The sequence below is a fragment of the Sturnira hondurensis genome, unplaced genomic scaffold (genome assembly GCF_014824575.4).
Source record: "Sturnira hondurensis isolate 20B ecotype Veracruz unplaced genomic scaffold, ASM1482457v3 Scaffold0009733, whole genome shotgun sequence".
NCBI lineage: Eukaryota > Metazoa > Chordata > Mammalia > Chiroptera > Phyllostomidae > Sturnira > Sturnira hondurensis.
In genome coordinates this window covers 7,529,729-7,553,389 of record NW_028082364.1, presented here as the reverse complement: position 1 = coordinate 7,553,389, position 23,661 = coordinate 7,529,729, and the positions used below count along the sequence as shown (strand labels likewise).

At 64.1% G+C, this 23,661-nt stretch overlaps 3 protein-coding genes across 4 annotated transcripts in view; 2 read left to right on the top strand and 1 right to left on the bottom strand.

Moving 5' to 3' along the window:
• The window catches only part of CHLSN (cholesin), a 56,445-nt gene extending 53,703 nt beyond the window's left edge, over nt 1–2,742 (top strand). The window contains exons 4-6 of one of the 2 annotated variants that reach the window (XM_037057966.1): nt 790–871; nt 1,270–1,437; nt 1,992–2,742. In XM_037057966.1, coding sequence (XP_036913861.1) covers nt 790–871; nt 1,270–1,437; nt 1,992–2,045 — 304 coding nt within the window. In that variant the 3' untranslated portion in view covers nt 2,046–2,742. Of the gene's footprint in view, nt 1–789; nt 872–1,269; nt 1,958–1,991 lie in introns of those variants that run through there. The other variant, XM_037057967.1, reaches the window with a different exon arrangement.
• Nucleotides 2,743–3,997: 1,255 nt separating this feature from the next.
• On the bottom strand, nt 3,998–8,873 carry CYP2W1 (cytochrome P450 family 2 subfamily W member 1). The gene is made up of 9 exons (XM_037057962.1): nt 8,706–8,873; nt 7,630–7,792; nt 7,311–7,460; nt 7,083–7,240; nt 5,937–6,110; nt 5,459–5,597; nt 5,179–5,363; nt 4,877–5,018; nt 3,998–4,669 (listed from the first exon to the last, which is right to left on the bottom strand). Exons 1-9 carry the CDS (start codon nt 8,871–8,873, stop codon nt 4,473–4,475), a joined length of 1,476 nt encoding a protein of 491 aa, XP_036913857.1. The 3' UTR covers nt 3,998–4,472.
• Nucleotides 8,874–15,817: 6,944 nt separating this feature from the next.
• COX19 (cytochrome c oxidase assembly factor COX19) lies at nt 15,818–17,592 on the top strand. The gene is made up of 3 exons (XM_037057969.1): nt 15,818–15,962; nt 16,247–16,358; nt 17,088–17,592. The coding sequence occupies exons 1-3, from the start codon at nt 15,881–15,883 to the stop codon at nt 17,158–17,160; spliced, it is 267 nt and encodes an 88-aa protein (XP_036913864.1). The 5' UTR covers nt 15,818–15,880; the 3' UTR covers nt 17,161–17,592.
• The last annotated feature ends 6,069 nt before the right edge of the window (nt 17,593–23,661 follow it).

Below are 23,661 nucleotides of genomic sequence, written 5' to 3'. Positions count from 1 at the left end.
GGAGCATGGCAACATCCATCAAGGCGGGAGGGCGGCTGCCATGGGCACTGCTGGGCTCTGCCCCTGGCCTGCTGTCCCCGTGAGGGCTGGGACTCGGGGCGTCCGTGGGGCACGAGGTCAGGGTTTTCCGTTAAAGCTGACGATTTCTCTGTGGGGACCATGCCTCCAGGCAAGTTGCCCGCTTTCCTCTGAAGGACACTTCAGAGAGCTGGCCTGCTGTCCTGGCCAGAAAGCCACCTACTCTGATGTGTCCTCTGCACAGACGTCGTCCGGGTGTCTGCTCCCTCCTCTTCCCGGGTGCCTCCCTCCGCTGTGGGCTCCACCTCAGGCCAAACAGCGAGGCCAGGGCCATCCTGGACTCAGGGCTGGTGCGACCAAGGCTGCGTTCTGCGACACTGACATCTGAACAGCTCAGGCCACGTGGCCCTTGGGGCCCGGGCTCCTGGCTCCTCCCTGTGTTCTCTGTCCCCCTCTGTGCTTGGCTCAGGCCCCTCATTACGGGACAGTCATGGAAAACCAGGGAGTTGTCGAGTGGGCAGGAAATGGCCCTGGGGCCTCTGGCACTTTGGTCCTGGCTTGGTCGAGGACCCCAGCCGTGTGTGGGCGCATCCTCCCCCCCGAGCCCCTGACCCCTCTGCTCCATTTTGGCACTCTTGGGGAGGGAAGGTCCCCCTAGGGCCCCTGCGGACGCCCTCCGCCACCCCCAGCCGAGAAGAGCCGCCCAGGCCCGTCGGCGTGCGCAGACCCCCGCCCCGTCTGGTGCCTGACGGCCCGTCCTCGCCTCCCCAGCTGGGCCCGGAAGCAGGAGGACTGGAGGTTTCAGAAGACGCGGCAGACCTGGCTGCTGTTGCACATGTACGACGGCGACCAGGTGTGTGTGCCCCCGGTGCAGCCCCCGCCCTCCGTCCCCGCCCTGGGCCCCGGGAAAGCAGAGCTGGGTGGAGGCAGAGCCGCCACACCCCTGCCCTGGCTGCACCCGACACCTCCCAGGGCGTCGGCCTCCCGAACGGGGCTGCGGCCCGAGCTGGAGTCCGGCCCCACCAGCCCTCGGGACAGTGGAGCAGGCGCGGCATGGGCTCCTTGCAGGTACTGTCTGGCCACCCAGGCCCCTTAGTCCCTGGTGCCAGGACACTGTGGGCTGGACAGTCCCCTTGTGGGCACAGGCCAGGACCTGGGGCCCGCTCCACAAGCATCTATTCCTCCAGGCTCGGCGTCCACCCCCGGGGTCCCCGCTGGCCTTCTGAGCAGCCTTTGCCGCCTCCTGTCCAGGTCCCGGAGGAACACTTCCCCGCCCTGCTGGCCTACCTGGAGGGGCTGAAGGGCAGGGCTCGAGAGCTGACCCTGCAGAAGGCAGAATCCCTGATGCGGGAGCTGGACCAGGCGGGTGCCGACCACCCCGACCCACCCCTGCGGGCGAAGACTAGGCGTGTCCGGCAGGTGCTGCAGCTGCTCTCCTAGGGGCTGTGGCTGCCAGCCTGGGGGCCCCACCGCGGACCACCTCCTGCCGGCGGGGACAGCAAGGTCACCAGTAGGCCTGGGGCTCCTTCCTCTTGGCACCGGACCTCTGGAAGGACCTCCCGTGGCGGCCCCTCCTCACCAGAGCTGCTGACAGGCGGCCACAGGCTCTGACCCCTCACGGCGCACACGCCCTGTGCAGTACCTGGGGCCCCAGGAAGGAGTTTGTGGGGGAACGCCTGCTTCTTCCCGGGGGTCTCTCAGAGCAGCCGGAGGCTGCTTCCCGCCAGCTGTGGTCTTTCCGTGTGGGGCTGGGGGCAGCCCAGGTCAGGGGCCCCTCCCACACAGGCCATGCATCTGCTGGCTGCTGGCCTGCCCCCACCAAGCATGCTGGGCCGTGGCTGCCCACTGCCCACTCCTCCTCAGGCAGAGCCCGGCCTTGCCACCTGCTACAGGGAGGCCTGGCTGTGTTTTCAATGAAAGCTGCCCCCCCAACCGTGGCTCCTCCTGTGTGGTCTGTCCTCACTTGCTTACAGGTGGGAAGAGGGCTTCCCAGGAGGGGAGTGTGCCGGCCACAAGGCCACCTGTAGCCACGGCCTCCCCGGGACGCACCCACGAAGCTGCCAGTCGACCCTTCCTCTGCGGGTGACCGTTTACAGGTGGCAACAGGGACACAGCTCGGCCGCCCACAGCTGCCCCAGCTGGAAACACACCTGCCGTCTGTGTGCGTGAAGACGGGGCCTGCTCCTTGTCCCCAGAGGCATGCACGCATCGAGCCCCCAGGCGTCCCAGCACCGAGTGCTGGGGGCTGCGTTCAGGGCAAGCGGGGCAGCTGTGGGCGGCAGGGCTGGGCACGTCCACGCCGCAGCCCGCCGGCACCCTGGACGCCCCCAGACGAGGTCCGGGAGGGGCAGAGGAGGAGGCAGAGGCTGCAGCAGCCACCTGGGTCCTGGTCCCGTGGGGTGGTCATGTGTGGAGGTCGGGTGGGCACTCGGGCACCAATGAGGGAAGCAGAGGTGAACCGCCTCCCCGAGCGTGGCTCCCATATCGGTCCCCATACTGTATCGTGGGGCCGCAGTGGGCACAGGGCACGGAACTGCATGGAGCAACCCAGTGACATTGTGAAGGGCAGTGCAGCCCTGGCTGGGTGACTCCGTCAGTCCGAGTGTCATCCTGACACGCCAGGGTTGCAGGTTCAACCCCCAGTCAGGGCACCAACCAGTGAATGAGCAGATGAGCAGAACGCCAAATCAGCATTTCCTCCTTTCCTCTCCCTAAAATTAATAAAAGCAATTTTTTAAATGACAGTGCTTCTTTGGCTGCTGTGTGTCTCAGTGGGTTGAGTGCCAGCCTGCAGGCCAGCTCAGGGCACAGGCCTGGGCTGTGGGCAAGGTCCCCAGTAGTGGGCGCTCAAGAGGCAACCACACACTGAGGTTGCTCTCCCTCTTCCTCTCCCCTCCCATCTCTCTAAACGTGACAGTGCTAATGAGAGTGGGTTGGGCACCGGTTCTGCCTGTAGACCCTTCACTCCAGGTCAGGCCGGGCCTTCCTGTGGACCTCTGAGGCTGGCTGGCCCCCCTAGGTGATTTCTGGGGGTGTCGTGGCCTCAGGCAGCTTCCAGACCTCGGCTGGCACCCTGCAGGCATCTGAGCCTCAGTCCCGGTTGCCCTGAAATACCAGGTCAGGAAGGGCTTTCGAGTCGCAAGGGTAGGACCCCAAGGGGGGTGACCCTGCCGAGGAGAGGCCCGCTTGTCCCAAGGGGCCAGGGCAGGTCCCTTGCTGACCACTTGGGGCCGTGGCTCCCACTCAGCTGCAGCCCAGAGCCCTTGTCTCGGTCATGGCGCCCTGCTCCACCCAACACCCAGGCCTGCTGGTGCAGCCAAATCCTGATCTCGTGCTCAGGCTGACGCGCATGCCTGTGTGCATGCACATGCGTGCACACCCTCACAGTCGCATGCATACATGGGCACACATGCCAGGTGTAGAGCCACAGGCCCTTCAAGGCGTGGGCAGCACTCCCGCCCCTCCTGTGTGGCCCCGTGGGTGCCGATGGGCCCAGCAATGTCTCCCTGGAAGTCCTGGGAGCAGGGGCCACAGCCTGAGTGTGTCCTGGAGAGTTTGCTCACAACTTGCTGGCCAAGTCGCTCTGGTGCTCGTGCACTGGGAGTCTCCTGCAGTGTGGCTGGGGGCCAGCTTCCCGTGGCCCTGAAGGCCCTCCCCTCGAGACCCGGAGGCAGGGGCACTGAGCACAGGCGCTCGGAGGGCCCACCCACTCACCACGATGGTCCTGCAGGCATCCCCTGTGCCCCCACCCAACCTGAAGGGCGCCGGCCCTGTCTGTGCAGCTGGTGGGGGCCAGGCCCCGTGCAGTCCCTAGGACGGGGGCGTCGCATCCCATCTGTGTGGCCTGTGGCTGGCAGACACCCCCCATCTCAGGCCCCATGGTGGTGAGTGAGATGAAGTGCTCACTCTCGATTTTATTAGATTGTTCTCCCACTTGAGATGGTTCGTGGGTGCTGCCTAGTGTGGGGGCCTTCCATGTGGGACCCCCAGCATCTCATGGGCCTGCTTCTCCATGGGGGAGATGAGGGGAGAGGCCACAGAATGGGGCCCAGTGGGGCCTGGGGCGGTGGAGGCGAGGGTTTCACCGGCCAGACAGACTTGGAGGAGAGAGGGCACCAATGGGCTGTGGGGGGCCCAGCAGAGGCTGTGGTGGGGGTGCGGTCCTGCTGCAGACAGGGCCCTGGGGGAGAAGGGACAGGTGAACAGAGGTCGGGGCCTGGCTGTCCTAGGAGAGGGGAGGAAGGGGATTGAGGACTGGGATGCAGGGTCCTGGAAGGTGGGCTGCCCCCATGAGCCCTGGGACAGGCTCAGCCAGAGCCGCAGCTTCGAGGGCCCTTGGGCACAGCGCTGCACGGGGTCTGTGGTGACAGGAGGGGCCGGGGGGTGGGGGGACCGCGACCCACACCCTCCCCAGGCCCTGGGAGTCTGTCCAAAGCACAGGGCAGACCCCTCGGTTAGTGCCCCTGGAGCCTGGGCACTGCGCACAGGGCCTGGGCCGGCGGCCGCATGGTGAAGGCTGGGGTGGGCACGGTGTCCAGGTCCTCAGGGCGGAGGCCAGGTGGGGGCAGCAGGCGGAAGCCCCTCAGGAGGCCGGCAAAGAGCAGGAACAGCCCGGTCCGGGCCAGGCCCTCCCCCACGCAGACACGGCGGCCTGTGGGGAAGTCGAGGCCCAGGGTGGGGGCTGCCCAGGGAGGCGGGGGAGGGCAACTTGGGGACCAGGCCTGCAGTGACGGGGACCCAGGTCAGCTCTGGGCAGGAGGGTGGGGATGGCAGCAGGGGACGAGCCCGAGGGGCCCAGTGACCAGGCCACCCGGGGGTGGGGCTGAGGCCCAGGCTGCGGGTCTGGAGGGCGCCGCACCTGCAGAGAAAGGCAGGAAGGCCTCGCGCTTCACGAAGTGCCCGTGGGCGTCCAGGAAGTGTCCCGGGTTGAACTGGCGGGGAGTCTCCCACTGTGTCTTGTCCAGGAGCACGGAGTTCAGCAGGGGGACCACGGGGGTGCCCTGCAGGTGGGGTGGCAGGCGGCCAGGCTGAGTGCCCTGTCCACTGGGGCAGGCCCCAGGCCGGAGACTGAGAGGGAAGGTCCCAGGGGCCCCCTAGCCAGCTGGGGCGAGGCCACTCCCCTGGTGCAGCCCCGGTGGGGGCCAGGCCCAGCGGCCCCACCTTGGGGAGAAGGTAGCCGCGCAGCCGGGTGTTGGCCGCTGTGCACCGGGGCACGTGGGGCAGGAGGGTGATGAACCGCTGCACCTCGTGCAGCGCAGCATTGGTGTAGGGCAGCGAGCGCTGGTCCTCCGGCCGGGGCGGCCGCCCGGGCCCCAGGACACGGTCCAGTTCCTCCTGCACACGGCCTGCGGGTGAGCGGGTGGGCACCAGTGTGGACCCCTGCCCACTGGGTGCTGGACAGGCAAGCAGCACAGCCAGCACACCCACCCTGCACACCCACCCTGCACACTCGGGTGCTTGCCCATCAGGAGGGCAGCCCACTGCAGCGTGGCGGAGGTGGTCTCCGTGCCAGCCATGACCATGTCCAGGACACAGGCCACCACGTTGTCCTCAGCAAACAAGCCGTTGGGGTCTCTCTCCTGCAAGGTGGGGGTGGGCAGAGCTGAGCAGGAGGGTGCACCCATGGGCCCCCCCCCACCAGCCCGAAGCTCAAGAAAAAGGGTAAAAGACAAGCTTGGCAGGAAGGACTGAGCCAGGCTCCACAGAGCACCCGCTGGGCCCCGGCTTGCCGCATTCCCCCAGCCACCCCCACCAACGCAGACTCCGAGGAACCCCGTTTCACAGGTGGGGAGACTGAGGCTCAGAGAAGCCCTCAGGGAGGAGGTGGAGGATCGGGTGGGGACTGACGGATCTATCCTGCAGTGGGCACCCCGGGATGGCCCCAGGCCTCTTAGGGGGTGGGTCGGTCTCATCCACACCTGGCCTTGCTGGATCAGGGCATCCACGTAGCTGCGCACAGGGCCTCCCCGGGGTGAGGCCCCCCGGCGCACGGCCAGAAGGGCCCTCAGGATGGCACGCACCTCCTCAATCTTCCTCAGGACTGGCCGGTGAAGCTGGAGGAGGGCCCCAAGCCAGGGGTACATGTTGAATAGCTGGGGGCAGAGGACAGACAGCTGGGTGGGAGCGCAGGCTCATCAGCCCCACCTGCTGAGGGGCGATGCATCTCTCAGTCCTCCAGCCCCTGGGTTCAGGACGGACTCATGGGGCTGATACCACTCGAGGCCACAAGAGGGCGCTGGGCACGGGGCCTCAAGGCCCCGCCTTGTGGGATCAGCGGCCTGGACCCCACTCGGGGCAGCAAGAAGGGGTCTGGTGACAGACAGCACCCGAGGGGCTCCCACAGGTCGCAGCAGGCCCCGCGGGCACACCTGCTCCGCACCTCAAGCTGGTGGGAGGGGAGAGCGATGCCGCTGTGGGGAGCAGAGTCTGCGGCCAGCTGCCAGAAGACGTGAGAGATGCCCCCTTCAGGCTGCGGCCCCCCACCCCCGGGGACCCTGAGTGGGCCAGCCCGCCAGCAGGGGGCGTCTGGCTGCCCCTGCAGGCGTGGGGCTGAGCCTCCGGGAGAGGAGGCTGAGGGACCTGCTGCTGCCCGGGAGCTCCGGCCTCGGTGCTCGAGGCTCAGCTCAGCCTTCCGAGGGGCTCGGGTCCGCCTGCCTAGAATGGCGCTGCCGTCCCAGCCCCTGGTGGCTCCGTGAGTTACGTGGGAAATGGTGCTGACTGCTGGACGAGGGTGTTCTGGGTTTGGGGAGAGAATGAAGCGCACGGGCCCGGGTGCTAGGAGGAGCCTAAGCCATGGCTTCTCCCCGCCCAACACACACCCCCACCCCACCCCCACCAGGGCTGGTGTCTGGGACCCCTGCGATCCTGGCCCCGCCCCCACCTCTGGGCAGGTGTGCGGAGCAGAGGGGAGGACCCCAGCCCAAGACCCGTCCCTTCCCAGACTGCGCAGGGCCAGACAGCAGCACAGTCAGCGGGGAACAGGACCTGTCTGTGGCCCACGGAGGTGAGTGGGGGCACCCAGCTCTCGGCCCCCGTCCCAAGGCCGGGGAGCCCCGACCCCTCACCTGCAGCCTGGGGGTCCCCAGGAGGACCATGAGCTCGTCGATGAGGCCCAGCAGGGACACAAACACGGGGTCCTGGTAGTCAAACCGCTGGCCGAAGAGCAGCGTGAAGGTGATGTTGGCGGGAGCCCAGCCGAGCAGGGCCAGGGGGAAGGGCCGGCCTGCAGGCACGGGGCACAGGCTTCAGTGGGGAGGGTTCCTGGGAAGGGGGCACCCCCAGCCCCCACTCACCTCCGTACTGGTCCAGCTGCCCCAGGAGGCAGTTCAGCTCCTGCAGGATCTTGCTGGCCATGGGCCCCCTCCTCACACCCAGGCTGTGCAGGGTGCGCACAGTGAGCTGGCGGGCCACCTTCCAGGGCTCCCCGGAGGAGAAGAAGACGCCTGCAAGCCAACATGGGGGGCAACCCCCCAAGATGCAGGCTCGGGCCTCAACCCCTCCAGGGGTGCTGTGGTCCCCCGTGCACCACGCCCCCCCCATCCCTCCCCAGAGGCAGAGCTGGTGACTGCCCCTCCCCACTGGCCAGGACCCACCCCTCCAATGCACACCTACCCCTGCCACCTTGGATGAGCTGGAAGATGGCGATGGGGGGCCGGTCGGCCAGCTCCTGCCCTGTGCCCACCAGGGCTTCCCTCACCGCCTCATAGCCGCTCAGCACCACTGTCTTCTGGCTTCCCAAGTGGACAGTGAACACGGGCCCGTACTGTTCTGAGAGCTGTTGGGACATGTGGGGGTCGCCCGGGGCCCCCAGCCCCTCAGGCCGTGCTGTGCAGGTGGGGGTCCGGGTAGGAAGGGGGATCCCATGAGCAGAGGCCCTGGAGCCACAGACGGGGAGCAGGTTCTGGGGCAGTGTACAGCTGCTCCCCCCACGCCCCAGAGGCACCAGGGAGAAGGGGATGTGGCCTGCGGGGGTTCCTTGAGGAAACTCCAAGGGGCTTCTTGAGCCCCAGGCCGGCCACAGGGCCAGTGGACTGTGCTGGGAGAGCCAGGCCCCAGCACGGGCGGGAGCGTGGTTCCCGCAAGCACCGAGGGGGTGTTGGGGGGAGGGCGTGTGTGTCCGTCCACATCCCCTTCTGTCCCCATAGCGTCCCTGCTGTCACCGCCCACACACAGCCTGAGCTCGGCCGTTAGCTCTCTGCTGGCTGCCCCGTCGCTGTCCACTCTGCCCCCAGCTTCTGGACCGAGACCCCGGTGCCTGCAGCTGGGGGAACGCCTGCTCCAGTCCAGGCTTCTTCATGGGTGGCCCACAGTCCCCCCCCCTCCAGGCCAGAGGAGCCACAGCCAGCCTGCAGGCCCCAGCTGCCCCTCTGGTGGGCATGGGTGCACCAGAACACCTGCCCCCTCCCCTCTGCTGCCCCAAACCTGGCCCTTCCTCAAGGTCTCTTCAAACACTGCCTCTTCTAAGAAGCCCTCCTGGCTCTCTGCTCCTTCAGCAGCCCATCTTCTTCAGCGTGGGGTGGGGTGTCTTCCCCCTCCCCGAGGCAGGGCAGGCACTTGCGCCCTGGGTCCCTCGCAGGCCTGCGCCCAGCTGGACTGCAGACCTCCTGACCCACAGGAGCCCCAGGAAGTGGGGGCTCTGCCTCCCCAGACGCGGAAGGCTGCCCCAACAGCCGCGGTGGCGCCCTCACCTCCATCAGCGCCTGCTCCTGCCGGGCCGCCCGCAGCAGGTGCAGGTTCCCGATGAGGGGCAGCGGGCGCGGCCCTGGGGGCCAGCGCGGGGCTGGGGTGCGGGCGCGGGCACGGAGCAGAACCCAGATTCCCAGGAGCACCAGGAGCCCCAGGAGCAGCGGGGCCATGAGGACGGCGGCGGCGGCGGGGCCCCAGCTCCCTGCCTGGGCCCACGGTCCCGCCCTGTGCCTTGTAGGCCTCTGGGAGGGCGTGCCAGCACCCCACCCACCCCACCACCCCGAGAATGTGGAACAAGCAGTTTGCAGGGGACAGCCTGGCGGCTTAAAGCGACAGGCGTGCGTGGAATGTGGGGTCGAGTCTGTGCAGGGAGCAGCCGGGTGCCGCCTGGGGGCAGGTGTCCCCACCCTGTGTTGGGGTCCCCGAACGCTGCCTGGGAGGACCCATCGAGGCAGCTGGTCTCTGCCCTCTGCCTCGGGCTCCCCATCAGAACCGGGACTCCCAGGGCTTGGGGACCCTGCCCCAGCTCCAACGGGAGGGGCCTGCCCTCCCCATGCTCCGAGCCGCCCTCCTCGGGGCCCCACGGGTTCGAGGCCTGTGGGCCTTTCCCAAACCCACCACCCGGTGTCCACCCAGCTCCTGTCTGAGGGGCCAGTGGGGGTACCAGGTGTGCAGCCCCCGGGGCTGGCCCTCGAGGGGCTGCACAGCAGACGCCTCAAATCCCAGGGCCTTCCCCAGGCGCCAGCAGCGTCCCCTGTCAGGCTGCCTAGGCCCTGACGTGAGCTCTCCCTGAGGCTCCGAGAGCCGTCACCTGGGGCAGGAGGCACCAGGCTGCACCGGGACAGGGTGGGGCCGACAGCAGAGGGGCCCACCCTGCAGCCAGGGCCACTGGGGACAGGTGGCTGGGTTTATGAGCCGTCGTCTGTCTGGGTCTGGGCCACACTCTTGTCCCTTCAACCCTGGGAGCCCAGCTGGGAGGAGAAGAGGCACCACTTGGGCAAAGAGCTGGGAGGGACGGGGAGGCTGCTGGTCCCCAGAAGCAGCTGGGCTTGTGCCGACAGGAGGCAGCTGGACCCACACAGGCAGGGCGCCCACCGCAGGGCCTGCACCTGGGGCGCCGCCCATGCCCCCTGCAGAAAGCCCAGGGACTGAGGGGCCTCACCCACACCCAGCCTCGCCTTTTCCAGCTCCAGGAGTGAGGCACCCCACTTACCTCGCCAGCAGCCTGCGCCATTGCGCAGTCGTGGGGGTAGAGGGTGCTGGCTGGCTGTTGGGGTTTCAGGTCCTTCTGGCCAAGCGCCCCTACCAGGGCTGCTGCGGCACTGCCGGCTGGGGGGCCTGGCTGCCCAGGGGGCCTGCTCTACTCGGCATTGCCCACTGAGCGCCTGTGGGTGCCAGGCTCGGCCAGGAGACAGGGCGGAGGAAACAGGTGGTGGGGCGGTCCTGAAGGGGCCCCACAGTCCCGTGGGGGCAGCGGGAGCTGAGAGGGCTGAGGGTCTGTGGAGGGTCGGGCCTGGAGCGGGTCCCAGGTTCTCCCAGAGGGGCGGCCTGCGAGAAGCCTGGAGGTGTGAGGAGCAGGGCCGGGGTTGCTGGGCAGGGGCAGCCTGGTGGGCACCGCAAGGACAGTTGAGGGGGGGCGCTGTGGGCAGGGAACTCCACGTCCTGGGCAGGGGCTCGGCCCCCCACAGCCTCCTCCTTCAGGAAGGTGCTGGGCCGTGCTAAGTTCGGGGTCCAGGCCTTGGTGCGGGCACAGGGCCCCTCGGAGGCGCCCATGCAGGAACCATCCTGCCCAGCCGGTTTCCGGTGTCACCTGGCCCGATGGAGCCCCACTCGGTGGGCATCACACCTGCAGGCCCGTAGCTCCTGCCACAGCCAAGCTGGTGGCCCCTGCTTGTGGGGGAGGAAGCAGGGTCTCCGCAGAGAGATGTCGGGGGACTGGCAGGTTAGGGGGTCCAGGGCGGGTCCCCGAGGCACCCACCGCGGGCCTCGCCTCAGTAGGGACCGCTTTGATGGGCGTGGCCCTGCGAGCGAGGACTCGGGAGGGGACGGGAACCTGTGACCTGTGGGCCTCGGAGTCACGCAGCCTTGTCACCTCAGGGGCCCCTGTGCCAGCCCAGACCCCAGGCTGGGGAAGTGGGTGGGACCAGGGAGCTGGAAGCACCTGCTCCAATGGGCTGACGCCAGACCACAGACACCCAGGGGTGACTTGGGACCTCCTGGTCCAGCCCAGGCAGAGGACAATGACGGAGAAGCCGGTGCGTGAAATGCGGGGATGGGGGCTCGACTGGGTCAGGGCAGGTGGCATCTGGAGTCGAGGGAAAATGTTTTTCTAATCTCCATGGTTTAGGGTGTTTTCTATAAAGAAAGTCCACTTCCAATGAAATTGAAACAGTCCAAACGTAAAATAGCAACTCGGAGCTGCAGCAGTAACTAGGACTCCACGCCCCCCTCCCCCGCTCACCCCAAATCACTGGGCTTCTTGGTGCCTGGGGGTCCCCCAGTGCTCTCACCCCACTCCCCACCACCCAGCACAGGCCCGCAGAGCAGCGGCTGGGACCGAACCCACGCCCACTGTCTGTGGGAAACGCGTGCTAGGAGGGGGCGGGGGGATGCGCCTGTAGCTCTTCATCTGGAACCTGGAGGGGGTGAGGACATGTGTGTGTGCCCTGGGCCGGTCGGTGACGACGGTGTCGTCAGCTTGAGGTCAAGCTGCAGAGAGGGATGTGAATGCCTGAATGCTGGGTCAGGGGGACGTGAATTCTGAGTCGTGCTCACAAGAATACCAGCTCTGAGGGCACAGTGCCCAGTCACGGCATCATGAACACTGAGTCGTGGGGACGCAGATGCTGGGGTCAGAGGGATACGGGTGCCTGGGCTGTTGTACGGGCTTCCTCGTGGGTTCTGAACGGCATCGATGATAAACTGTCTTCACGTCTTCCCCCAGCTCCCCGCAACCGATTTCACCTCCCTGTGCAAAGTGGCTTTGTCCGCACGGCGCCTGGAGCAGTCCTCCTCCGATGAGGACTGCCTGCCCACTGAGGACCATGCCTGGCCCGTCGTGGGCCTTTCATGGCTGTTCCCACAGGCCTGAGTCGTGGTGGCCCAGCAGTGGGGGTGACAGGGTCAGGCCCGGGGGCCAGTCTCATCTGCCACCAATCCGTCCTCACGAGCAGTCGCGTGTGCTTCTGGTGGTCAGGCTCCCCCTGGGTGAACGGAACCGATTGGGCTGGACGCGGGCTGCATGCTGGCGGCCCTTGGCGCAGCCCGGGTGGCGTCGAGAACTGCGGGGGCAGTTTCTCTGAGACACCTGGACGTCTGGTTTCTAACGCGCTTGCAGATGCTCTCCCTGGGCAGCAGACTGTTCCAGATGGCACCCCCCACCCCCCGTCACTGACAGTCCCCACCGCGCCCTGTGGCCTCAGGTTGACTCCCATGGGTCACCTGCCCCCCCCGCCCCCACCTAGCGGCCCATGCGTCCGTCCAGCGCTCAACTTTGGCATCACCTGGGGAGGGTGTAACAGTGGCGGCCACCTCCCTTTCCCAAGGCAGTTGAACCCCAGTGCCTGTCCCCAGGACTCAGCGCCCAGACGCTGAGAGAAGTCCCCAGGGGCCTGACGTCACAGCCAGGTGAGGAAGAGCCCGACAAAGGTTCTCGGAGGTTCTGGGACAGCGTCCTCACTCCCGGCCGCTCACTCTCACACCAGCCCAGCCCAGACGTGGAGACAGAAGGTGTGACACAGAAGGTGTGGGCTCAGACGCAGCTCCTTGTAAAAACGGGGACACCCGGCGAACGGGCCCCTGGCCTGGTCCTCCTGCCACACCGTGGGGAACCGCAGGCGAGTCTCACCCGCTCGTCCCACAAACCGCGATGGTCGAAGGAAAACACGCACGGCCTCGGTCACGTTCATGCCTGCTGTCCACGTCTTTTTTTTTTTTAAGATTTTTAAAATTTGTTTTTAGAGAGAGGGGAAGGGAGGGAGAGAGGGAGAGAAGCATCAGTGTGTGGCTGTCCCTTGAGCGCCCCCTACTGGGGACCCACAAGCCAGGCAGGTGTCCTGACTGGGAATCGAACCCTTTGGTTGGCAGGCTGGTTCTCCATCCACCGAGCCACACCAGCCGAGGCCCAAGCTTTGTATTTCCATCCACTGTGCTGTCTAGAGAGGCTGAGGTGAAAAGTGGGGAAGCAAAATGAACACTGACCTAAAGTAGTGATTTTCAAGCAGGGAGACCCTTGACCCTGGGGTCATGTGGTGATGATGGAGAAGTTTATGGTTGTCCCCTCGGGGATGTGGGTGCTGCTGCGTCCACTGGGCAGCCAATGTCCCCCTCTGCACAGGGCGGTCCCCACACAGAGCCACCTGAGGCACAGAAACCTGATGTGAACGTCTCCGTTTCTCCACTGGGCTCCAGCTGCGTAATGAACTGTGGGTTTTCAGTCCCGACCACAGGAAACTCGTTGAGACGCTGCTTTCAACTTTACAATGTGGACGATAATTTTTCCCCTCGTCTCCAAAGGGCTTTGTGCCCTGAAACAAAGGGTCACACGCAGCGGGCAGCCCATTGGTCTGTGGCAGGACGAGGCCAAGGTGTGGCAAGGATACAGGAGAGGAGACGGCCCAGAGCTGATTTCGTTCATTCTGACTGTGCCGGCTTCCCTACGCCTCACGCTCTCGTGGGAACGCCAGCCCTGCCCCGGGGAAGAAGAGCTGGCCGGTGTCCACCCCGGGGTCACGTTTCCCAGGGAGTCTGCATTTACCGTCAAACGGCGCATCTTGGACAAAGGGGAGAGTGTGAACAGACCGAGCCTGACTCAGGGACTCGGCCCTGCAAGGCACGGATGCAAAGGCAGAGGGTGTTGTGAAACGAATCCCTAGAGACGGAATCCCTGAGTCCAGGGGTTGCAGCGTGTTAGATTCCGACAGCTGATCCACCGTGACAAGCAAGGTCCCGGTCCCCACTGACCCACCCGGAGGGCGTCAGGAGGCGACCCCACCTCCCGACCCAACCCCCGACTCTCAGTGCCCCACCTGCCTGCTGCTCCTGCATTTCTTCTGGGGGCGGAAAGGGGCGGGAAGGGGTGGCCTGAGGCTGAGGCCAAGCAGCCCCTGCTGGTGCTGGGTGGGCCGTCTCCCCAAGGCCGGCCTGCACTGTGATGTCAGGAGTGAGGCCACCCACTGGGTGTGGGAGGTAAGGCACACCGCACCCTGACACTGACTCCTCTGCAGGGACTTGCCCTCTCTGCGTCTGTGCGTGTGACTGAGGAGAATGGCAGACACCGAGGGGCCCATCCTTCCAGGAGCAGCAGCTGGACCCCTCCCACGTGCCAGGCCCTGTTCTCAACCCCAGGATCCCTGGGAAGCAGCCTTGCTAGCACGCAAGAGGGCTCCCCAGAACGTTAGTTCCTCCCCCACTTTTCCTCTCTGTGCAGCTAAAACCCCCACCCCACCTCCACCCCAGCGGAACGAGCAGTAATCATTCTCCAGGAATGGCAGACTCCATTAAAAGCTGGCTGCCAGCTTGAGGGCAGCGACCACCCAGGGCCACAAGGCCAGCGGCTGTGCCCAGCCCGGAGGGAGGGGCGGTCCCGTTCGCGGTGGGAAGTGCCCCTGGCTGTTGGTAAAGCCGCCAGACTCCGCAGCCCTGCAGTCTGTCAATGAGTAACCTGTGTGGCCCTGGCTCCGGCACGTAACGCGGTGGTTTATGTGACAAGAACAAGGTGCAGTTTCCCTTCCGTAGTTGTCGGGGGGCCCAGAGCAGCTGACGGGGTGGGTCTCCAGCAGCCCAGCAGTGGGGGGGGGGCTGTCCCTGTGGACCGCCTGCCAGTGCCCAGCAACACTGGGTGCCCGCTCTGTGCTGTCCCAGACACAGAGTGGGCACAGCCTTGGGCACCCACCCAGCAGTCGTCACTGCGGACAGGACCCAGCAAGGTGTGGGGAGCCCCCTGGAGTGCAGGGCACCCCAAGCCAGGCCTTGAAGAGGGGACAGGCCCTGGGCTGGGGCAGTTTTGGCCTGTTGGCCAGCACCTCCCTGGAAGCCCCTCCGTATCTGAAGTAGGCTTCTCCTGACCTTAGAAGGAGTGGAAGTTCTAGGTCACAGTCAGGACCTAGGGGGCCGGCCAGAGATCTCTGTGCCCCCGAGGACCCTGCCTGCCTATCTGAGGGCCTGGCACTGGCTGGTGCCCAGTGACTGGTCATCAGGTGGACGGAGCACAGCAGAGCTCCCGGCAGAACTGCAGGGGGCAGACAGGCTGTGCGGGGAGACGGTGACCCATCTCCCCGTCGTCTGGATAAAGAGGGGTGGCACAGAGTGGGGGTGCACAGAGCTCAGGGCCTGGGGAGAGCTGGGGTCAAACTGTTGTAACCGCTGCCACCAAAAAAAAAAGGAGTGACCAGCAGGAGCTGGCATCTTGGTGATGCTCTTGTCCCTACAAACTTCCCAGTGTCTCAGAAACAGGGGTCATTAACGGTAGGAGTAGTTACCTACAGTGAGGTGATTAGGGTGGGCCCTAAGCTAATGATTGGCGGGGAAATCTGGAAACAGACATGCGCACAAGGGAGGCCGGGTAAGGGTGGAGGCAGAGCCGAGGGGATGGGTCTACAACCCAAAAAATGCCAAGGGATGCCTGCAAGCCCCAGAGAAGAGGGGAGGCCTGGGGCAGGAGGATCCAGGCCTGCTGGCACCTTGATCTTGGACTTCGGCCTCCTGTCATCCTGAGCCGCCCCAGGAAGCTCATCCATGCTCCCTCCTTTACCATATTTCTCAATAGGCTGGCGCCATGATCAGGCTCTGGGGCCCACCACAGAACCCTGCAGAGGTGGCCAAGGACCCACCGGTCGCTGCCCTGCGGCTTGGTGTGCACTGAAGCTGTGTGTCCCCAGGCAAGTTGCTGAACCTCTCTGAGCTTCCATTTCCTTGGCGGCGGGGTTGCTGTGAGGGTCCGCAGGGCTGGAACTGGAGAGGGCAGAGGGAGCGCGAGCCCACGCGGGTTCAGGTCCTTTCCGAGCCGCTGTGGAAGGGGGCGGAGCCACACTTAGGGGCGTGGCCTTTGCGGGAGGGCGTGGCCTCGCGGCGAGGGCCGCTCGACGTGCTCGGCGCTCGCTCCGGCCTGCTCGGTGCTCGGCCGCCCGGCCTGCGTAGAGCGCCTATCGCTCTCGGAGGCTCGGGCTCGGTCACCATCATGTCCACCGCCATGAACTTCGGGACCAAGAGCTTCCAGCCGCGACCCCCGGACAAGGGCAGCTTCCCGCTGGACCACTTCGGTGAGCGGCGGGATGTCCGGGAACGCGAGGGCTGCCCTGTCGGCGAGTCTCGCGAGACGTCCAGGACGTAAATCCCTCCTCCGGGGTTGAGTGTGCGGTTTGCTCCGCTGGAGCCGGACTGCCCTCGGCGGCAGCGCTCTATGGAGGACCTCCCAACGGCCCGGTAGGGCCGACAGTTCCGGTGCAGTGCGCGTGTCCAGGGGGCGGCGGTGCCCCGGGGGGGCCGCTGGGAGCGCGTCGGGCGCCGGCTTTGGGGACAAGTGCTGTGTTCTCTTCCGCCCTAGGTGAATGCACGCGCTTCAAGGAGAAGTTCCTGAAGTGTCTCCGTGAAAACAATTTCGAAAACGGCTTGTGCAGATATGAATCAAAAGAATACTTGGAATGCAGAATGGAGAGGCAAGTGTCGTTGATGCGCCCCCCCCCCCGCCCCGGGTCTCCCCGTCGCCGGTCCCCGCCCGGACGCTTCTTTCCCGCGGCCGGACTCGGGCTCCCTGGGACTGCCTTCTTCCCAGCTTTGTCCCCTCTAGCCTTAGGCGCCGTCATCAGGGTGCAGAATCCCAAACGTGCGGACCGAGCGACAGATGAGCGGGTGGCAGCAGAGACCACGCAGCCGTGCGCTGCGCGTTCGGTCACTTGGCATGTGCTGGGAGCACAAGAGGCTCCTTAGCAAATGGCAAAAGGTGGACGACGCTCTGTACCCCATTTCTGACAGCGCAGAGTCACAGTGCTGACCTTTCCCGGGGAGCTGTGGCTGTCCTTACAGAGCAGCAGGGGTGGGACTGTTACCATCCAGGGGCCGGGCTGACGGGCAGCCTTGTCCTCCGGTTGGACGCCAGCCAGTCGGTTCGGAGCCCCATGTCCGTATCCCCAGGACATGCTCATTGAGAGCCTTTCCCCAAGGCACAATGTTGTTTGCTCTGCTGGCTGTTGGTGTACTAGGGCTCCTGGGGACGTTGGGGTTTTGAGGGTGCCTTCCCCAGTCCTCCCTCTAAATTGCTCAGGCTGGGACCCCAGTTCTGTGGCACTGCTCGGGACAGGCTGGTGGCCAGCTAGCAGCCTGGACGGCACTCCTCCCTCTCCTCACTAGCCCCTTGACACCTATCTGTCTGTCTGTCTGTCTTCTAGGCAACTGATGGTACAAGAGCCCCTGGAAAAACTGGGGTTTGGAGACCTGATGGATGGAAAAGCAGAAAAGTAATAAATTTCAGTGGGAGGACCGCCGGCTGGTCATCTGGGACAGAGCGGCAGCCCTCGCCTGTCACCCTGATGTCGATTCCGAGGTGGCGTGGCCGAGAAAGCGGTGTCCGGGGCACCCTTGAAGCACTGTGATGGCCTCAGCCCATGGCAGAGAAGGGGCTCAACCTCAGAGCCTGCCAGGTTCCTTGGGAATTTTTCTTCCTGTTAGACTCTCCTCTCCCCCAAGAGTGTCCAGTTCTGTCTTTAAAGGCCTGCGTGATGGAGATCCTGGGAAGCCAGTGTGGGCTGAGGGGTCTCAGCAGTGCGCCCCCCCCGCCCCGGGCTCCCCGTGTGGAGACTCCATCTCGGGGCACCGACGTGTGAATGTGGCCTTGCTGCGTGTGGGTGAATTTCAGAAAACCGTCCCTAGCAAAGTGGTTTCTTTTCTTTTCTTTTTAGACAAAAATGAAAAGGCAGAATCCAGGAGCAATGATTATTGCTCGTGTCAGTAGTATGTTAGAGATGTAAAGAACTAGGTATACCTGTGTACATGAACAAAAAAGAAATTCAGGAAAGACAGGCTAGAAACTAATAAGAATGGTCACCACCCTGTAGTTTAGTTCTGACTGAACCCCATTCATCTTCCATGCACTCAGAAATGGGCCAGGCTGTGGCGGGCTGCAAGCAAGTGCCAACCCAGGGCACCGGCGTGCGCTGTGACCACTGGGCAGGGCCGGAGGCAGAGGGAATGGTGGTGTCACTAAGGCAACAGCCAGAGAAGCAGGGTTCCATCCTCCGGGAGTCAGTTTGGTGTTCGCGTGGAGAGTTCCAGAACTGTGATCCCAGGGCAAAAGGACTAGTAATGCATTGGGTGAGAGCCAGGCGTGTCAGAGTCCTGATTTGCTGGTGCTCACACTCGCTAGATACAGAAACAGGCATGTGTGCATGTGTGTGCACATGTATGTGTATACGTGTGCTGTGTGTGCCTGTGTCCCAGCATTACAGCTCTGAGCACAGAGAGGCCTGGAAGCAGCCAAGCCCGGCGGCGAGGCTCACACCCACCACCGAGACCCTGGGTTCCAGTGCCCTGGACAGGGCTCCTTGAAGCGGGGCTGGCTGCAGGCCCAGAAAGTGCTGAGGAGTGCGGACTGTCTTGTGTCAGAAGGGAGGAGCTGCTGAAGAAATGATGGGGGTCGTCTAAGGACCCAGGAGGCCACATGGAGGGAGAGCGGCTGTGGAGGGCGGGGCTGGTTTGAGCAACAACATTGATACTGTAGTGGGTTGTGGTCCTGGCTGGTGTAGTGTAGTGGATTAAGCACCGGCCTATGAACCAAAGAGTTGCTGGTTCGATTCCCAGTCAGGGCACAGGCCTGGGTTGCTGGCCAGGTTCCTACTAGGGATTGTGTGAGAAGCAACCACACACTGATGTTTCTGTCCCTCTCTTCCTTCCCCTCTTTGTAAAAATAAATGAATAAAATTTTTAAAAAAGAAAGGATGGCTAAAAACTCAGATGTGATGGAACACAACACAAACACCCAAGTTGCCCAGTGCACTCCAGGTCAGATGAACTGGGGGAGACTCCTGCCGGACACCTCACCCTCCAACTCTTCCAAGGCCTGAAGCTAGGAGCCCAGGAAGCAGTTCGAGGAGTGACTCACCCCACCCGAGGGCCCTCACGAAGTTAGAAGGCAGATTTCCCACCAGGGACTTGGGGCTGGAGGGCACCAGGCTGACATGTTTGAGGTGTCAGCCCCCACACTGCACATGGTAGCTGAGATGAGGTGGCCCAGCGGTTCCCACCCAGAGCAGCAGACAGTGGGTGGGGGCGTACTGGACACAGCCTTGGTCCCACTAGAAGGCAAGCTCGGGAAAAAGGTGGGGTTGTGGCCACACAACACCACTGTGTCAGATGTCTGACCGGCCACTGAGAAAGGGCGGGAAGGGTTATGTCCCATGCACTTCACCATACCTGTGTCACCTGTCTTCCAGAGGCCGACCTGCCTTGCCTCCCACCCCGTGCAGAACCGCCACTCCCCCGGCCCCCCACCCTGCACCCCTGTCCACCTCCAGCCCCTCACCCTGTCACACGCTGCTGCTTTCACCTGTCTGCCTGGTGCCCTGGACGTGGGGTCCTGTCCCAGTGACCTCCCTGGCCCCTTCGACACCCTGGCACACACGGAAGTGCTCCGACAGGGTTTGCCGATGGCGAGCGCGGTGTGGAGTGGTGAGCGGGCTGTGCAGTCTGTTTAGAATGTGACATCGGACGGCGTTAGGGATACTCACAGGGCCGCACCACCCTCTGCCCGTCCGACTCCTGGACATTCTCATCTGCCCAGGAAGAAAGCCACTAGCAGTCACGCCCCTCTGTCCTCAGGCCCCTGCCCTTCTGTCTCCCTGGTTCCCGTAAATGCAATCACCCAGGTGCCGCCTTTGCCACTGGCCCCTTTCCCTCGGCGTGGCCTCTTCAGACGTCACCCGTGGAATGTCCGCCCGCACTTCACCGCTCCTCACTCTCTTCCCACCTGACCATTTGGGGGCCACACAGCACCCCTTACCCGAGTCGGCTCAGATCCACCTGCTTCCTCGGTGTTCCCGACTTGGAGCATCCGTCTGCGCTGGACCATGTGGTGGTCTTGGAAAGAGGCACCTTGCCCTGCCGGCGGACTCTCTCAGCGGCCCGTGGGGACCAAAGCCCTCACTCACCCTCTGAGGCTCCCACCCGTGGGTTCCTTGCGCGAGGTGAGCAGGTCCAAACCTCCTGTCCCACAGTCCTGGAGGCCGTGCGGCCCAGCTCACTCCTGCCGCCAAGTGGCGAGAGGCGGGCATGACACCCGCCCCCTCCCGGAGTGTGGCCCCCGGGCCGCGGCCTGCTTCCTGTCGCGTGTGGGGAACCCGCTTTCACTGTTCCGAAGCCCAGAGCCCGGCTCCCTAGGGACCTGGTACTGGGACATGCCCCTGGGTGTTTGAAAATGCTCCTGCCAAGGCCGCATTGCCATCAGCCCAGTGGGAATCCCAGGCTTTGGGTTTTCCCCACCGCACCCAGCTGCCAGCCCCTGGAGTGGGGCCGCGAGTCCTCGTGGTCCTTGTCCCCTGGGGCCCGGGCCCCCGGCGCACGCTCCACAACTCGGAAAGCGCACACGCATCCATGGGAGGAGTGAAGGGACGAGTACTGTAAAGATCTCTGTGAAACAGGTGTCTAGTTGGAGGGGAAACTCCGTGACATAAAATTCGCTGTTTTAAAGCGAACAGTTCGGTGGCATGACCCCAAAGCACCCCGGAGAGGAGACCCCATGCTCAGGAAGTGGTCACTGGCAACCAGCTGCCGGCCTCTTCCCGCCTCCCGTCTCCCGGGATGGACCTGCCCTCGGGGCTTTTCCCGTGGACCCAACCACCTGCGTGCATCCTTCTCTCGCCGAGACTGAAGCTTCCCAGGCTCCTCCGCGCAGTCGCACACCAGCGCCTCGGTCCCTTCGGTGGGTGGTCGCGCTTGTCCCTGCATCTGTGACGGGCCCAGGCATCTGGGAGGTCAGCTCACAGCATTTGCACGCAGGGCCGGGGGTTCCTTTCTCATGGATCCAAGGTGGCACGCCTTGCTCATCCCTGGGTCCCCGATTTTGCCCGAGGTGGCTTCTGTGACAGGAAGGAGTGTGGCGGGCCGTCTGTGATGCGTGGGGAAATCCGGAGTTGGCCTCAAATGTGCAGCTCCAAAGTGAGGCCTCAGCCCCTCTTTCCGAACAGCTCTGGTGGCTCAGAGCTTCTCCAGTTGCCTCCACTTTAGCCCCCAAGCCCCTGCTCTGGCCCAGGATGTCCCTCGGGAGGGCTGAGCACCCACTTGTCCCATGGGCGTTGTCTCCTCCTGTCGATGCAACCGCTGCACCCTGGCCCAGCCTCGAGCTGCGGATGGAGTCTTCTGGGTGAGCCCGTGGACACCCCGACATCACCACCATCCCCACCCCCGGCCTGTGAGGAAGGGGCCCGTAGGCTGCCGCCTACAGGGAGGTCACAGGGAGGCTGAGGGACATTTTCTGGGACCCTGACCCTTTTGCAGGATAAAGAAAGTATGTACCCCCATTTTCTCCCACCTAGGAGCCTGTGGGTACCGGCCCCCAGAACACGAGCGGTGAAAGCTGAACTGCACCATCGTAAACACACAGCTCAGAGCACCTGGTGATCCCACCGCCCTCACAGCAAGCCCCTGAAGCCCCCAAAGTCTCCCCTGGGGCCCTGTCCAATCACCGACAGCCCAGTGGGAGCCATGGCTCTGTGTCCAGTGGCGTCCGTGGGTGTGGCCAGCTTGCACAGACGCGAAGAGCACAGGGCCTTGGATCAGTCCTGCCCCTCCCCACGGGGCCCCACAAACAGCAGCCTTCCTCAGGGGCTTCCGAGACCCCATCCCCGTTCCTCAGTGGAAGCAATGTCTTCAGGAGCCTGTGGCTCTCTCAGACAGAGCTGGGCCGCACGGTCCCGCGGGTCGCGTTGGTGTCCTCGAGGCCCCTTCCCCTCTCAGGGTGTGATTCCTTCCTCTCGAATCAACCTCCCCAAACCAAGCACCTAAATGCCCAAGGAAGCCGAAAAGCTGCTTTTCTTGCCGACCTTTTATGAATGTAATTTAACGCCAGGACAAACTCACAGACTAAAGACCATGTATTCTAGCAGTCCCTCAAAGAACAGAGACCAGCAGAAGAGACAGGTGAATGGCACTTTAACTAAGGGAAAAGGAAAATAGAGTAGGAGATGTAAGCTACATTCTGTGCGTACGTAATTTTAAAGAGACGTAGTAAGGATAATAACTTCCGTAACTTTTAATATATTCGGGGAGAGATGATCTAATTGCAGCTAAAAATCAGGTGATAAGTTTAGCCAAAGTTTTGCATGATGAAGATTAAGTTGGTTTCTTTTTTTAAAAACATTTTATTTGTTTATCTTTAGAGGGGAAGGGAAGGAGAGAGGAAGAAAACATCAATGTATGGTTGCTTCTCGTGCATCCCCTGCAGGGGACTGGCCCCTGCCGGGCACTGGCCTGCAACCCAAGCATGTACCCTGACTGGGAATCGAACCACTATCCTCTGGTTCACAGGCCCGCCCGCGCTCAATCCACTGAGCTACACCAGCCAGGGCTAGGTTGGTTTCTTAACAAAGGTGAACAGCCCTGACCGGTGAGACTCGGTCTGCTGGGCGTCATCCTGCAGCGCGGAAGGTCACGGGTTTGATTCCCCGGCAGGGCACACATCTGGGTTGTGGGTTCAGACCCCAGTGTCGAGGCCCATGTGAGAGGCAACTGATTGACCTCTCGATATCCCTTCCCCTCGCTCTAAAAATAAATAAATAAAACATTACAAAACAGAAATACACAGTTTCACTTTATATGATTTTTAAGACTCGGGACAGGTACTAAGTCATCTCTCCGGGTCACTGCCACAGACGTCAGCTGGGCAAACGTCCCTTCATCTGAAAACTGCACCGCGCGGCCTCCATGTCAGAGCACAGCCTTCTGGGCCCCCACGCGCTTTGGTCGGGCCCCTACCCGGGCCCGGTCGGCTTCGGTTTTCCTGGCGCTGGGGGGCTGCTTCACATGGCAGGCGAGAGGGCTCCCCGAGGCTCCCCCGGGGCCCTGTCGGGGCCGCTGCTGGGCCCGGGAGCAGCCGTCTCCGCCGAGCACGGCTGCGGGCTGGGCGAGGCTGAGTCTCTGGGCACCTGGCCCCGCAGAGCCCCGTGCGCGCGCGCGGGGCTGGCGCCGGGGGGTGGCGCTGTTCGCCAGCCATTGGCCTCCGCGCCCGCTGCCTGCCGGCCGTCCTCCCCTGGCGCGGGTCAGCACGGATTTTTGCATCTAAAAATCACACCGTTATGAATGCGCGTACCATTCAGAAATTTCTTCCAGGACTGGACGGGACGTGGGGAGCTCATTTGGAAATCCTAGCTCCTCGGGGGGTTTCCTTGATCGGTAGGTAGGTTGGAAATGCACAGACCGAGCCAGGAGAGCAGATACCCGGGACACGTCCTCAGAGGTGCGGGCTCCCGGGGGAAGCGCGGCGGCTGCTGCTCCGGCCCGGAGGTCAGCGGAGTGGGTAGGGAGGGGCGCACGCCTCTCGCTGCACACCAGAGCCTCGGGTACCCGGACCCGCGCGTGGAGTGGGGTGCTCAGCCTACAGCAGTGGCTTCGCTTTAAATGAATTTTGGGGAAGAAATTTGACATTCAGTCACTGCCTAGACTCGCAGGCCCTACTGCCCGGCTTCACAAGACTTGCCCACCAGGGGGACTGGACCGTCACAGAGCCCAGAGACTTGCCCTAGGGGTCAGTCCAGGAAGGGGTGGAGCCAGAATGGCACCTGGGCTGTGGGGCCCGGCACCTGTCTCGTGGGTATGCGCCGACCAAGCAGGGGGTCACGTCCACTGCATGGCACACACCTTTCCCCAGCTCAGTCTCGAGACTGGGCCACACGTGTTCCGAGGGGTCTGGGCTGGGCTTGACCTTTCCCGAGGCCTCCACTCCTGGGCTGTGGGTGGGGAAGGAGGCTGCGGGAG